This window comes from Oenanthe melanoleuca, chromosome 10 (assembly GCF_029582105.1).
Source record: "Oenanthe melanoleuca isolate GR-GAL-2019-014 chromosome 10, OMel1.0, whole genome shotgun sequence".
NCBI lineage: Eukaryota > Metazoa > Chordata > Aves > Passeriformes > Muscicapidae > Oenanthe > Oenanthe melanoleuca.
Window position 1 is genome coordinate 4,690,440 of NC_079344.1, and position 16,768 is coordinate 4,707,207.

At 36.0% G+C, this 16,768-nt stretch overlaps 1 protein-coding gene across 11 annotated transcripts in view; it reads right to left on the reverse strand.

Moving 5' to 3' along the window:
- Positions 1-16,768, reverse strand: part of TCF12 (transcription factor 12) — a 158,816-nt gene that overhangs the window by 60,544 nt on the left and 81,504 nt on the right. For all 11 annotated transcript variants that reach the window (XM_056500085.1, XM_056500088.1, XM_056500079.1 and 8 more), the window contains exon 7: positions 9,582-9,646. In XM_056500085.1, the coding sequence (XP_056356060.1) occupies positions 9,582-9,646 (65 nt within the window). The remainder of the gene's footprint in view (positions 1-9,581; positions 9,647-16,768) is intronic.

The following is a 16,768-nucleotide window of genomic DNA, read 5'->3' on the forward strand; positions in this document are numbered from 1 at the left end:
TTTTAGAGATATGTTTGCAATTATCAGCATGTTGTTAAAGAATCTCATCCTGAGAATATCATCAAATAGTAATGTGAAATACAGTGTTACCATTTTGAGAACAAAGGGACTCTGAATGAGTAATCAATAGCAACTGGCAGAAAATGAGGCATTAATTATGATCCTCTCTAGTGTTTTGTCTCAAACAACGTTTCATTAAATATATTGTGCTAACCTGTACATCTTCAAGCCATTACCAATAGATTTGATCAGATACATTTTTGGTCTGTTTCAGGAGGAGGAAAATATCAGAATTAGAAAACCAAAACAACATCTAAAGTGTTATATGATAACTTAAGCTTTTTTTTCTTGATCAATTTAAAGGAAATCAGGGGTTGCTAATAAAACATCTCAGGAGAGGATCCTCTAACAACATGTTGATAATTGCAAACATATTCCTCATTTTAAAAAAATACTTAGGTCTTATAATCTCAGTGTAGTCTCTTGAAAATTTAATTATCATCTCCTATACCTAAAGTATCATGCAGGTTTGAGAAGATAATGACAGTCATCCATCAACTGCATCCTGCCAGTGTAATCAGGCTAATCTAGCTCACTGGATTAAAAACCAGCTACCTAGGGTACTAAATACTGAAGTGATGCAACATCATAAACAAAATTACATTTAGCTTTACTGTCTTTCCAATTAATGTTAACACCAATGAAGATCAGGTTATCAATATATTCTTTTTTATGCCAAAGCTTTTCTGGATCACCACGAGCTCCTTATTCATGTGTGTGCCTAAGCAGAGGCTGCTACTGTGGCAAATTCTGTTCATGTGTAAATATACTGGGACTGAGCACAGGGACAGAGGAGAGAGAAGAAAGGAGTTTATTCAGAATTACATATATGGGGTTTTTTTAAGCAGTGAGGAGAGCAAAGATTAAATGCAAAGGGAAGGAATAATTTTGTATTCTTTTTGCATCTAAATGTCTTTAAAGACCCTGATTAATACAAATATTTTGAAAAGTCCCTTCCTTCTCTTTTGTAATATTGTCTTCCCTGCACTGATGCTGCATATTGGCAAGACTACAAATTCAGTTTTATGCTTCTAAAGCAGCACCCTGCTGATATCGGTGTCCAATCCCGGAGGTTATGCTGGCTCAGCTTGTCCTCCTTCATCCCCCCGGGCAAGGTATTTTTGCGTTGCTGACTGAATTCTAGGAAGGCATTACTAAGCATTGTGATTACAGGTCAGGCACCCCTCCCTTTGCCTTTGAATCTTTTTGCTACATTATGAAAACAGTAATTTGAACAGCTTCCTTACTGTGATTATACCAAAGTCACGGTATTTGGAGCTTTCTGGAAAACTCCAAAATTTTACAAGAGAAGTTGCTGAGCGGTTATTCATCTAGTATTTTAATTTTACGGTACTACCATCCTTGCTTTCCTTTATGATTACAAGATACTAGCATGAGTAGTCACTTTTATAATAAAGGATTTTATGCTGAGTCTTATTTACAGAAGTCAGACTATAAAGGATATTATAAAGCTCAAACTTTGCATCTGTTCCTCCCTCTGCATCTTCAGCAAAAAGATGTAAAAATATTTCAGACCATTAGCAGATCATTTCATGTATATAGTATGGAAGCCGTACATCTTCTCTCCCACGCAACCAAGAGAAAAATCTCTCTTGCCCTAAGCATCAAGTCAGAAAATTATTAACATGTTGAGGATACGCTAATAAAGCAACCAGTTAATTATTAGGAATTACCATGGAGAACCCATATGTTTTCACATATGATCAAGGGAGAGCTCGGTTCAATACTAGGGTGCTAGGAAATGGCCAGGAAATGTCTCAGGCTACAATACCCTCTCCTGAATAAATGCTATCCCTTCTCTCCCTGCTCTTCAGAAACCTGTGACAGCAGGAGCACCAGTGTCTCAAAAAACACTCCAGAATACAGCTGAAACCAATACAGGTTGGATGGTTTAGTTCCATGAAGGAGGAATGTAAATGACAAATCTTATGCTTCTTTCCATCACTGTTTGAGTGCCCAAGCTCTACTCTCCCACTCATCCCAGGAAGCAGGGCTCAGTCACAGGTTGCCTACACCACTCAACTCCCCCACCCAGTCCTACTCAGAGCTTCTTTTCTTCTTGACACCAGTTATTTGTGCATATGTGAAGTTTGGGAAGGGACTTTCTCTACCTATTAATTAAAAAAGGAAGGTAAATAGCCTAATATACTTGAGTAATTACAGAAAAAAGGAATGCACTCTTCAAGAAAATCCAAAGGGCAATCCAGCTCATTCAGATAAACAGGCATGAGAGCTGATATTTCCCCCATCCTCCACTAATACCATAAATTTATAACTAAGAAGCACCCAGCTCTGAGGCATTCAGAAAAGCAGGACACAAATAGTAATTCACCAAAGAAGTTTTATCTGCACTCTGTGCTGTAGCATTGCTTTTACTTCCTGATGTAGCAATATGAAGGTAATATGGATATTGGTTCACAGAATATTCATAACCTTAAATACAATCAAAAATAAACAAAAAATAAAGGTGGCAAGAAAATTTGCCAACCCTAAATAGTGTGAGAAAGAGAAGGGCAAAGACAAGAAACTGTTTGCCTGGTAAAGGCATCGAAAATGATTCCTTACAGTACTGCTCCCCCTTTATAAATAGCATCCCTCCTCCAACTATAACAAATTCCTAACACCTGCTACCCACTTCATTCCAGGGGGAATGTCTTCCCTGATTAACTTCAGGTGGTCACCTCCAGCGCTGGAAAATGAAATCTAGCCTGTGCCCCATACATTTTTACTTTCTAAAAAGGTTCTGCAGACTCCTTATCTGCTGAGTGACAGTAGATATTTTCCCAATAGCACAATAAGTAATTCACTTCTAATAAATCAGGATGAAAAGAAAGTTAATATTGCTTGATTCTACTTGAGAAGTAAAATGAAGCAAAAGAAACTAAAATTCAGGCATTCCATCTGCCCTTAAACCATATATCTCTCTCCCCATCCCAATCTTTTAGGATGGTATCAGGTGGCAGAATCCAGAGTCACTGCTTCAGTTAACATTGTGTCAGCCTTTCCTTCAGCAGCTGCATTTCTTAGAGATTGATAGCTCAGCTGTAAAAATCTGCTTCAGGGAGACACCTGATATCAAAAGTGTCAGAGGAAGGGGAGATTAAAAAGAGAAAATTTACAAAATAAGATCAGTTTTTCAGCTTTAAAATTATATTGGCATTAAAAAACCCCCCCGTGTACAAGCCGTAAGTTTTTTTTATACTTCCATAAATCAGTATTACTTGCATTTAAGGAGACATCATGTTCTCTATACTGCTTCTAAAACCATGTAAGGAAAGAAGAAAAGTAACTGGTGCCACTGCTTGTAGCCTTTCTAAGGCCCCATTCTTCAGAAAGGTCCAGAAAATGATGAAATTTTCTGCCTCATTGGAAAGATCCATCTAAAGCATCCTCAATCATACACCAGCAGTGAGGAGGAAGATTTCTGGTTGTTTAATAGCCACTGGTTAGCAGAAACCCTGGCAAAGCATCCCAGGAGCAACTGCAGTGCCAGGCTGCTCCTCAGGACCACCCCTGCAGACTGAGGAGGATTTATTTACATGTCTTCACACCCATTTGAACATCAACCACCTTGGAAAATATGATGTGCTACAAAAATACCTTTTCCTAGTCTCTTACATTTTAAGAAACATCTCAGCTGTCAAATGCCACTAAAATCCTGCTCTACCCCATTATTCACAATCACTTATTTCTTTCACTGTTGTCACTCCTGAGTTTTTTGTTCTCACAAAACTTGTATTTCAAATTACATTTTTCATATTCTTCTCTACTTTTCCATTTTTGTCAGTAAATCTCATTTCTGCTTCTCACATACATTTTGCACATTCTTATCTCCTAACATTCACATTTTTGTCTGTATGCTTAATCTTACAGATGTTTAATGCTACCTGATGCTTTAATAAAAACATTAAAATCAGTCAATCTTATCCATTACACCAAATACACATCTTACAATTATATAGTTTAGGAACATTCTAAAAATACTTTTAAGTTGGTGCTTTTTTTTGGTACCTCTACTCTTGTTTTAACTTTTGCTTGCTTAATCCTCACCACCCAGCCAGTAATACAAAAAAGTTGCCATTTTTGCTTATGCATAATATGAAAGAGCTTTTATATTCTCCCTTTAAAGCTCAAATTTCTGGAGTTGTACCCTTATTACATTTCCTCAGCTATTAGAGTGAGCTCTGAGATAGTACTTGCCCCAACATTGCAGGATTGTTCTTTAGGTTTGAATTCTGCACAAGCTGCTTTAAAGTCTCTTTAAATTTTAAAGAGGCAAATTACTGACTATGCAAAGACAAAGTAACATACACTTGCAGTCATTTCTTCTGTTGAAGTGATCATCTGTTAAATTACCCAAGAAATTGGTGCTAAAGGCATTTTTTGGGTTTATTTCAAAAGTTCTTATAGTGTCTGCTAAGAAACTATTTTTTTGTAGAAAAATAAAACAAACTTTTAAGTCTGTTATAAATACAGTCTAACATGCTGCCACTTTATTCTTTAATAAACATCTAAATTTGCAGGCAACAAAATGCAAACCTTTAAAGTCTCATGTTAAATGGTGAAGAAAGAAGAAATTGATAAATTCTGAAAAGTTGTCTGAAATCATGTCTTAATATGTTTACTTGAAGTATATGCCCATAAGGAGCACTAAGTGTGGTGCTAATGTGCATAAAATGTTACTGTCATAGTGCAAAATTCAGGCTAATTTAATAAAGCCTGATGTGCCTTACATCATGTTGCAATGATGCAATAATATGCTGCTAAATGAGTCATCTCACATTAGCTTCATGGCAACAGCAGAGTTGATGGCTACTGAAGGGAAAATGGGGTAGCAACATTACTGCAAATATTGATAGACCAGCTTTCTATTGGATTTTTTTATCCAAGAAAAAGCAGTCTTATTTATTGTGTATTACTAATATGTACAGAACTTCTATAATAATAATAACAAAAAGCAAAAATTAGTTTAAAGTCCATCTGCCACTAAATAAAATATATGTAGTATACACAGTATCATATAGATTATCCATATGCTCGCTGTGTAGTGCTATACATTTCATGCAATATGTATATACATCAGGTACTATAAAGTAATGTCTATTTTATAAATTATTATATATGATTGTATATAGTCTAAGTGAAATGCATTTAGCAAATTCAATCCATAGCTCCTTCCAGCACTCATATATGCTAAAGTTTTATTAGCAGTAGTTTTTTTCTAAATGAGTTTTATAACTTCTGAAGTATCCCATCTCTATGTAGACCATAGAGATTAATGAGTAACAAAAATGGAGTAAATTAAGATATGACTCTTTATAAAAGGCTACATTTTAAATCACAAGTGGTGAAAGGCTCTTTAGTTTCTGCCTAGCATCCATTACATTCAGCACTCGCCTCTGCCTCCTTTCCCACACACAGAATAGTGTGCAGACTTCAAATTATTATGAAGGGAGAACAAATGTGTTATCTCCACATGTCAAAAAATCCATCATTCTATTTTTCATGCATGATTGTTAAGAATGAAAATATAATGTTAAGGGGATAGTCACCAACTATTTACTATCCTGAGCCTAGTGATGCCAGTGGGGAGAGACTGTGCCAGGCACATGAGAACAGGCACAGTGAGGCTAAAGGAGCACCCCCCCACCAATTACCCAGGGCACTCACAGGCTCCTGGGGATAAAGTTACCTTCTGTGAAGACCCACACAATTAGAAGAATTAGACTAACAGCTACACATGTACTGCACATTTATCTCAATTTCACTTTAAAAATAGTGCAGACCCCTGGCTTTCTTTGAACTCAGACCTGTCAAACCAATGTGCAGTGACAGCTGGGAACCTTTTTGATGATACTGGAAATGGGAGTAGTGTACTCAATATCTGAAGTCTAATCTTGTTTCTTTCACATAAGCTACTGTTTTCAGTACTAAATTACACAAATGTGAAGAAAACCTTTTTTATAACAAGAAGCTTTCTGAAAAATTAACTTTTACCTGATTTATAATTTGTGAAAAGAAGCCCTTCCCAAAACTGCAATTACATGGCCAACAGGAATGGTGGAGACCCCCAAAAAAAATCATAACTACCACCCTCCCTCCAATTCAAAGACACAAAAAGAGATTTTATGTCAAGTCATGTAGCTTTGCATTACATTTTGACAGCAAAATAGAGTTTTTAGTATTTCTTCTAATAGCTGTCAATTCTTCCTCCAGGTAAAAATTTTTGACATTCATCTAAATCAGCTCTGCATAAGCCTCAATTTGTCATCTTTCCCATCCACTTAGAGTCTATACACTTTTGAATGCTCCTTTTTGGCTTTTTTAAAACACCTGATGGAAAGAAAACCTAAGAACCTGCACTTCCTGCTAATAAAATATTCGTAAACCAGCCATATTTACATTCTTGTGACTAAATGTTACAGCTGAATCAGATTCTATTACCTAAATCACTCAGGTTCTTAAGCTACATTGAAAATCAATCACACTTCAACTCCTACAGCCTAAATATAAAGCTTGTAGATAGCAAAGAGTCCCTACAAATCACTGCTTAGATTATTTTCAGTAAAAGGTGAGAATGATACTAAGACTCTGAAACATTGCAGTTTACAGTCGTCTTGAAAATTTTCATTGCAGCCTTCTGTAAACTCAACAGAAAGTAAAAATTAAAACTCCTCACACTTTCATACTAGGTTATTAATATACTTTACACCAATAACATAAGGAAAGGAGGTAGGAGAAGGATGGATTCAAGAGTATTTGGAGAAGTTAGGTATTTTCAATTCATCTGTACCCAATAACAAACTCAGGAGACTGGCTGTTGCCATTTTATATTTTAGTAACCATAGCCACTGTCCTTGAAGAACTCATGGTTCAGAGCAGAGACTAGAAAAGAGTGGGGTTGGTTGGTTTCAGATAATAAGAAAAGCAGCAGCTTGTAATACCTCAACAATCTAAATTTCCTTTTTTTTTTTCTTTTTTTAAAAGAATACTGGAAGAAATAGACTGCAAATGTCAGAAGATAATGAAGAAGTGATACTGATTCAGCTGGAATACACAATATAAAATTAATTTCCTTCTCAAATTGCATAATAGGCTTTTACCAATAGGTTTTAATAAGGCTTTTACCACTTCCACATTTCACAAGTGAACTGAGGAACCAAGGACAACTAAAACTAGTGCTGAATAGAGAGTGAAGCTGATTAAAAAACAGCTAAGAGTTTGTGATCAACAGTGGGTGGATGTATTAACTGAGACTTTGCAGGCGTCTGTTTTGGGCATCATTCCACCTCTTAATTAGCGAATTGGATGAAAAATGAAGACTACATTTACTAAACTCACAAAGCAAATAACCCATAAGGATCTACAAATGCAGTGCAAGCCTGGAATTCAAAATTGCACTGACAAATTTAGAGATGGTGGAAGCAATGTGTTAAAAAAACAAATACATTTTTATGCATGGAACCTGCAAGCTGAAAACGCAGGGTGAGGAATAGCAAGCTAGCCAGTATTATCATAAAAAAGTATTGGGAAATTTTAGAACACCACAATTCAAATATGTATCAGAAACTGGATATTAGGAAAATAGGAAGTACTACCCAGCAAAAAATTCACAGTAATGTCTGAAAGATCTAGGAAATTTCTTTCTGCCATGATGGGAAGGCCCTAGGTGAGGTACTTGACCTCAATTGAAGCACTGGAATTCCCTAGAGTTCTGAACCTACTGGAGAACATTCAGAGCAGAGCATAAGCTTTTCTAGTAATATTTCAGTCTGAGATAGATCCTGCTACATAGCCACTGTTAAAATACACCTGCACTATATACACACAGGTAAAAATTAACTCCAGTTATGCCTTATCTTTTCTAAGGACTCCTTATCATCTTAATCATCTAATAGTTCTTCCAGCCTCTACAGACTTAAGAGATAATAGATTCTTCTCTATGTCCAGTGTCTGTAAGACACGAGTTAGCTACTTCAATTACAATGATGTTTAGATAAGGGACCAGGGAAACTTTCTAAAAGTAATTACACTTAAGTAGTTGAAAACAAAACCTGGGGTGGTCATGCAGTTTCTTCCATCTCTAGACTTTTTTGAAAACTGACCACATGAAGCCTCTGTCAGGGACAATGCAATTGATTCTTTATTTGGATTGTAATGACCTCTCATGATAACTTTGGACCTTCTCTATGACAGATTTCAAATACTATAGCTGCAATGAGAGCTGTCTTTCAAGCACTACCATACATTCAAACAAATAAACAAATGAACAACAACAACAGAAAATGTTATTTAGAAATGCCACCACGATCCAAGTTAAATTAATTCAAATGCTGTCAGACTCACCTGACAAAGACCAAAATAAAGTACAAACTGTAACTTACCACACGACTTTAAATGGAATTAAAATTTAATTGAAAGTTATCTCTATGTTCATTTTTTATTATCCTGAATATAGAATTAATACAGATTTACCCACAGTAACATTTCCCCCACTTACTAAAAATTTTAAGGAAAAAGAAATTGAGGGAGATTAAATAGTTGGAAGCTTATCAAGGGAATAAACAGAACTAAAAGTGATGTTAATAGAAACAAACCTGGATAAGATTGTAGGTTAAACAGCTACATGTAAAAAACTATTACTAAATTGTACTAGATGGAAACAATCCTAAATACACAGAGATATAAAGGATTTTCCACACTGAGAAATTCAACAGAAATTACACTAATCACTGCAAAGCAGAATGGAATTTTATGCAAAGTTCACATAAAATCATTTTCCAATACAAAACATTAACTTAATGAAACAGTAACGTGGAAATTAATTTGATTCCACACTAATGCCAAATTTAAGTTATTATATTTAAACAGAGCACATACAGAGTTATTTCAACAATAGTAACTACACTAATACAATGTTTTACTGTCTAGACTGGCAATAATGTGAAGCCCATAACTCTCAGGTAAAGAGCTATACTGCTTTTTGGGAGAATGTTGCTGAAAGCTCATACAGCTACAAATGGGTCTTTGTTTGCCACATCTGCGTTGCAGAGAAGTAGTAAAGGCTGTGAGAATGATCCTTTCTAAATAGGGGAAGCATTGCCACATGGTGTTGCCCATTCACACTTCCCAAGCTACTAGTTAAAAGACTGAAAACCAAGATATCAAACTCATATGATAGATATTATCATCCAGAAGAGACACTCCTGAAAATATCAGTTCAAAGGAAATAGTCAACCTATTTTAAACATTTAAAAAATATTCCTCTTTAAGAAAATAAACAAATTAATTTCTTAGAATTATAAACATATTAGTTATTTAAATCTTTATCAGCAGACACTGAATGTAATCACATGCTAATTATACTTTTTAAACAGTCAAATTTCCTGTGATTCAAAACAAATTTTTAAACAATGATGAAAGTATTCTTAGTTTGGCTCATTAGAAATAACATGAAGGAAATCATCACTCTAAAATGAAGAAATAAACTCTGTGCTTACTTGACAGCCTGGTAAGCCTGTGTCTCTACCATACAGTGGAAATGGACCTCTGTCGGAGGTTTTGCCTATAAAAGAAATAAATTTAAAATTTGGTTATTTTTAAAATCCCCTAGACATCCACATCAGTTGTCAGAAAATCAATTAGCATCATAATAAATTTACAAACATCAAGTTGCATGAATAAAATCAGGTTTTTATACGTCTGTATTTAACACACTCAGACAACTGCAGTAATAGATGACATATTTACCTAATTAAATTCCTTTTGTAACCAGTCATTCTATAAAATATTCTTATTTGGTATGTTTAAATACAGAAGGCAAATGTCCATTTTCATTTCCATTATCAACAAGCAAAGGCAGAAACACATTTAGACATTTATCCTTCCTACATGAAACTAACATTTAGCTGGTATCCCTCTTAGATAATAAATATACTGAGCAATAAAATAAAACCACATGAAAAGCAAACAAAAACTTCATTCAAAACAGTAAAATTCACGCCAACCTTAAACCATGGCTGATTCATTTAGCTCTTGACACTCATCCCTAAATCCTTAATTTGTTTTTTTTTTTTTTTTTTTAATGTACAGATCAGCAGGTACAAAATTCAAGCAATACAACTGAGTGAGACAGCAAAACAGCCTTTTCTGCCATAATGCAACCTTTGCATTTGGGAGCACACAAAGAACACGGTGCCTCATGCACAGTGGCTGCCTTCTGATGCTGCTGCCTGAGGTCACAAGACATTAGCAATGGGTTGCCAGCTCCAGAAAAACTACTTAGTGCTGTATTCATTAGGTATGCCACCAAAATGGCATGGTTGTTTATGAAAACTCAGTGTGCAATTTCTCCAGTAGAGATCAGAAGTTTTTCAATCAACACTTTGAAAAAATCTTGAATAGAAGCCCAATGAACAATGCCAAGCATCAGACACTCATCCAGTTTGTGTGTAACACAAAACACCAAGTGCATGTGCCTGCCCTAATTACGACACAGTTAGGACTCAGAAAAACCCTGTATCACCACTCAGAGTCTTATCCAAAGGCAAGCGTTAATTAACCAGATCTACCATTTGAAAATGAATGGTATCTCGCTCAACTAGGCATTCCCTTTGCAAATGATGTGTGTTATTCTGTCTTAATAAGAAGAAAAAGTAGCCTCTCTTTCACATTCCCATTTCAGTGATAAATAGCTCCATGTTATTGCAATTGCACTTCAAGAATAGGACTTCCTTTGCTTTTTCTGATTTTTCTCTCTTACCAGAAGTCCCTAAATATAATTTCATAAGAGGAAAATCTAAAGAATGCTTTTTGTTCATTTTAAAAGTGCATCTTGTGTAAGCAGGGAGGAAGAGGAAGTCTGGGTCTCTTGGAACAACATCTCTGCAAGATTATCATTGTGATAGCTACCAATGGTATGGTCAACAATAGTTTGCTTGAAAAATGGCAGCTCTGCTGTAACAAAGGGAGAAAAAAAGTTAACATTTTTCTGCTGAAGCAATTTGCCTCTAACAATCTATCAAGCACCAAGCAAATAAAATACCTAGCATGCAAAATTATAAGTAGTAGGATGAATCATGCTGTTCATTTTAAACCAGACTCAGCATTTTCTTTCCAGAAAATGAGAATCTCATATCACATGATAAACAACTTTGACTGAAGTATGCAGTATTCCAGGCAGGCTTTAAAACAAATATTTGTACAAGAGTCAATTACAGAGGCTAGAAAAATTATTATTTAAATTATGGTTTGTGTAGCAAGCAAGAAATTGTTAGATAAGAATGCATAAAATTGTGTTATTTAAATGTTATAATTTTTAAAGTATGGCAGATTCATATTAAAGGAGAAAAGCTTACTCCAACAACCCTATCTATAGTAAATTTGGTTCCAAGAAGTGACCAGGAAAAGCTTTCTGATGCTGCAGTGCCTAAATATTTATCAAAAATTAGCTGGAGGAAATTAACGTTTAGCCTGTGTTCAAATGCCCTAGCTTTTCAATGAAGGGTTTGGAAAACAACCCAGGATTAACTATGAGAGGGTGCCTTTCATAGACAGTCTCCCAAACATATTCCCATGCAAGCACTCAGACAGGATTCTTAAACTTGCAATAATGTTACAGTGTTAAAGGTACACATTTTTTAAACACCAAAAATAGGCAGGCACACACTACAGCAACACACATTGAGCCCACACTCAAGTCCTGCTCCTGGCTCCTTCTCAAACTATGGAGCTGCACCCTGTGGTCCCTGGTGTGGGACAGCAGCAGTGCCAGCAGCTTGGTCTCCACATTAGCACAGCATAAGGATGGGAGAGAGGCCAGTGATCCTGGGCACCCTCAGAGCACATTGCTGGAGTCAAGTGAAGACTCTGCAGCTCCAGTGATAAAAGACCAGGGTTTCCCAGCATCATGCTGTCTGGCCACATCACAGGACAGCTTCACCACCAACACAACAGAAAGGTGACACAGTACAGACTTCAAACTGCCCCTTGTCATCTCAATGCACTTCAGCTGCTCCACTCTAGGCACAATGCTATTCTCACTATTTAAACCTTTGTAACCTAATGCCACAGGTAATGTTTACCTATCAATAGCAACAGAAAATACTTAGCAATACTTCACAAGTACTTGAAAGGTGGGTAATGTCAAGTTTGAGAAGATGACACTTCCTTCACAAACAGGTTCCATACACACTCTCTGATCAATGCATGGGCAGTCTAGCATCCAATGAAGTTCATACACATGGTGAAATATTTCAAGTAGAATCTCTTTGGTGGATTTTATGAAATACCTTCCTTATTTACTCATACTCTACAGATTGACAGAAGAGCATAAAAACGTAGACGTTACAGTAAACCCAAAATTACTGGAGCTCCACTGCTTATGAGAAGGCATACTTTCAAAATACAATGAGACTGAGAGCCAAAGCAGACCCTAAATGGCTGGCAGGCCTACCCCACAAAATTTGCAGCTGAGTCTGTTACACCCACTCAGGTCTTGTCTCAGTCAGTGCCCACTACACAGAGAGCAAGAGCCTCTTTAGCACCGCAGCTCGAAATTCAGAAACACTAATGCTCAGCATTTTGGGGACATAAGGAAACTCACTGTGGCACCCAACATTAATTAGAAGAAGGAGAGCAAAAAAACACTATAAATGACAAAACCTTTACTGAACACTTCAATCTGCACAGGTTTGTGTGGAGATGGAGGTAAGGTAGTGTGCACACTTATCAACTGGTGGGAAGGTAAAGCAGAAGTTTATTTCCTCTTCAGATCTGATTTTATTTTCAGACAACAAAAACATTAGATGCTCTCATTTTAGAAGCAAAATCTATGCCTTGCTATACAAAGTAGCATCATGGTAAACTTTACTTCAGGTTACATCCTTGTGGTTCTATATACCAGAGTTGTGCATTCCAAGCAGATTTGGAATAAAGCAATAGACATTTAAAAACAATTGAGTTGGTTATCTGCAGGAATTTTGCATTTGCACAGGTCAATTCACAAGCCATTTGAATCTTTTAATAACTTGGAATTAATGTGTTTTACTGGGCCTTGGGTTTGTTTTTTTTTAAGTTTCATGTGTTCTTATCAGGAAAAATTTCAAGGACCTAGTCACCACCTAACAGGCGTAAAGTTCAGGGACTATGGAGTTAACAGAAACCCAACCAAGAAAATCCCACTAGGCATTTTGAACTACAAATATTTCCCAACTGCATAAATTTAAAACCCTGACATATTCTCTAACAATTCAAACATTAATAGGCATTTAGTAAATAATTTTTTTTCTCTTGCAATCACTTGTCTAAATGTAATATGCTCACAACTTAATATAGACTTTGAATACCCCATGAGGAATTGTATTCCACAATATATCTATATGTACAACAGCTGTACAGCCTAAATACTCTTAGCATAGAATGAACTGAAACAGCAAGATGCAAAGTGATAGTGAGCTGAAAACAGCTCTACATTAACTCAGTCGAAGACTACTTCAGTGAATGTGCTATAAATGCCTGCCAGTATAAAACAGCCTTTTCCCACTGTTTCTAGAAAATGCTTGGCTTATGAGAAGATGACAGAACTCTCAAAAAATTATTTCAATTCCCACAGAATTAACCCTTTGCAGATTAAAGATTTTTCTGTGCTTTGCTAAGAATCTGTTTGGTTGGCAGTATGGAAAGCAACAACATCTTTTAATGAAGCAATGTTTATCATCCAGTATGAATGCTATAGTGACCACAGCTGGCAGCTGCTCTGTTTGTCAGACATGAAGTATTTCTGCCCTACTTGTACAGAGAATCTGCTTTAAGTGAATATTGAAGTGTTATTTTATAGTTCCTAACCATCACTTCTTCAATGATAACACTTAAAACTGGTCCCTACAAATAGCCTACCCAAAAATCAGTTTATAACAAAACATTGTTGACAAGTTTGAGATGTTTTTTTTCTTTTAAAGTTTATTAAACTGGTGTAAGTAATTCAGCTAGAAATCAATTATGAGACTGCTTTCTCCCCCTCCACATCCAGCAAAGTACGTGTCTTTGTTACCCACAGGATGAATACATTCAGATAATTTTTCATACGCAGATCCACAAGGAACAAGCTGCACAAGATACACTGAAAGGTGCATACAAAAGATGCAAGAAAAACCTTCAACAAAGTAGACATTTTTCTACTAATCAGTATTGCTTGCCATGACATTAAAATTACATAAAATTTGTAGAGTAATATTATTGTAGGTCCACTCTTTTTTAAAATTTTGTTGGCATTAAAAATTCTTATTCAGCAATTATTCAGTACAGTGAAAAAAATACTATGTTTGATAGTCAACAAATCCTGCTCCTAGGACTTGGTGTGTTGCCTTCTTTGAGGCAAGGCTGACACATGCAGCCATAATTTTTACTATCTATGCATTTCCCACAGCAGCAGAGAAAAAATGTCTTCCTTTTCTACTGCTATATAGCCTACTCATTAATAGAGGCTGTCACAGCTTTACTATCTTCCCTCTAGCATTTTAAAGATCTATAATGTGCACATGTATATATTGTGAATACATGTAAAAATACAACATACATTTTTCCTTCTAATACTTGAGACCAGAACTCCTGGAAATGAAATAGAGATCTGCAGCAACACAATTTGAAGAAATGGCTTAAAACAAATGACCTCCTATTCTCTTCATGACAATGTTTAAGTATTATTGGCTGATGTGTGCCAAGAATGCTGCTGGCTGCACTAAGGATGTTTAGCAAACCAGTGCCAACAACTGCAGCTGCTGGACTTGCAGCACCCTCCTCCTGTTCATTCCAAGCCAAATTACTCACTCAGCTATGAACAATGAAGCAGCAGCACAGAAAAATGCCAAGTGCAAGTGAGATTAGTGATAAACTACAGGATCCCTACAGAGGTCAGTGATTAGCAGGTCTCCAGTTGTAATCACTTTCCTAACCTAGCCTTAATCTCATCACTGCTCCATCTTAGGTCAGTCTTCTGACTGCAAGCAGCTTCTCCAATCAATAGCCCTCCAAGTCCTGAAAACTCATCCACACTCTCACACCTTTTAATAAAGCAGTCAAACCTACACAACACAGAATGTCTGCAAACTTGTAGGACATATTTTTTAACCTTAAGTTTAGTAAGTAATTATTCCACAATAAAATCCTATTACTGGAAAAATTTTAATAAAGTAACAGTACAGAAGAAAATCTACAAACATACTTAGCCAGAAATGTCATGCCCAAGTGTTGATCAGCAATGCAGTCTATACAGCTCATCATAAAAATGGCATGTACAGATTGCAACTAGTGAAAAAATGCTGGAGATTTTTTTTTTCCCCATACTGTGACAACTTGTAAGACCAATTTTCCCAGACAGCAGAAATAAGCATTTTAGCAAAACTTGGATTTAACACTACAGATTTGCTCCCTCCTTCTTTTTTTGGCCAAAATTTTGAAAGACTGGGTAGGATCCTATAAAACTAATGATTGTCAAGAAGTAAAAAACTATGATTATCAATGAGATTTATGGGATTTAACAGTCCAATCTCAGGTCTGCCAGGGATCTCCTAGGATTCTCCATGCCATAAATTCTCATTTGTGAGAAGACAGCATCATATTTCTGTTATCTAGTCCAACTACTTATTTGGAGCAAGAACTGTTTTTCACATCCAAATAATCCAAAATGTGAAAAATCTGAAGCTGAAATTACCTGTAATCAACTTCCCATTATAACTTCTGCAATTTAGGAACAAATACTGAATTATTGCTTTTATTAACATTTGCACAAGATTATCTGGGGAAAAAAAATCATTTTGCTTTCCAAAGACTAAAAGGATCGGAAGTTTTTATACTTACAGTTGTGTCAGCATTTGCAGATGTCTTTCACTGTGAAAATTCTACTGATTGAACCAACCAGGCAATAAATCTCAGTGTATATTTATAAAGATGTTAAACACAGAAGTCAAGGGATTTCTCACAACTTATTTAACACAATATTTTTAAAAATAATGTCAGTGCGTGAAGAGGTATTAAAGAACCTGTTTCTCAAAGACATGCCTTTGACACTTCATCCCATTGATTTGTAAGTACATCTAAGAAAAGATGGAGTATTTTGTCAGTTTGCAGATCACTGCACAGATCTTGTGCTATAAAAACAATTTATTAATGTTCTTACGTACTTCAAATACACAGGAGGTAAGGGTGGACTAAATTCCACATTATATTTGGATTGACCCTATGAACTTGTAATTTATATGCTCATGTCAAACTAAGAACATTTCTATTGCAGCAAAGGCTGATCCATCCTCAGTACTATTCCTGGCCCTCCACTTAGCAGGCTTACACCGAGCTGAATAACAAATCAAATGTTTGCAAGGCTAAAAGGCACTGAAGTCTCTGGCAGGAAGAATGCACTGCAATAACTGAGGGAAGAGGGAGGACAAACCTGAAGAAAGAACTTTCTTCTCTTCCTCCCCCAGGCATATGTGGGCAAATGTCTGCAAACCAAACAACTCCTGAATAGCTGTTTCATGGAGTTTCAAATCCTCCACTACTATGCCTACCCCAGGCTAACCTTACCACTAATAATGTTAACACTCTATTAATCCATTGTGTATTAACCCATTGTGAGTGCTGCACATAGAGAGAACACCAAGTGAGAAACAGATTAAAAATACACTAAAAATGA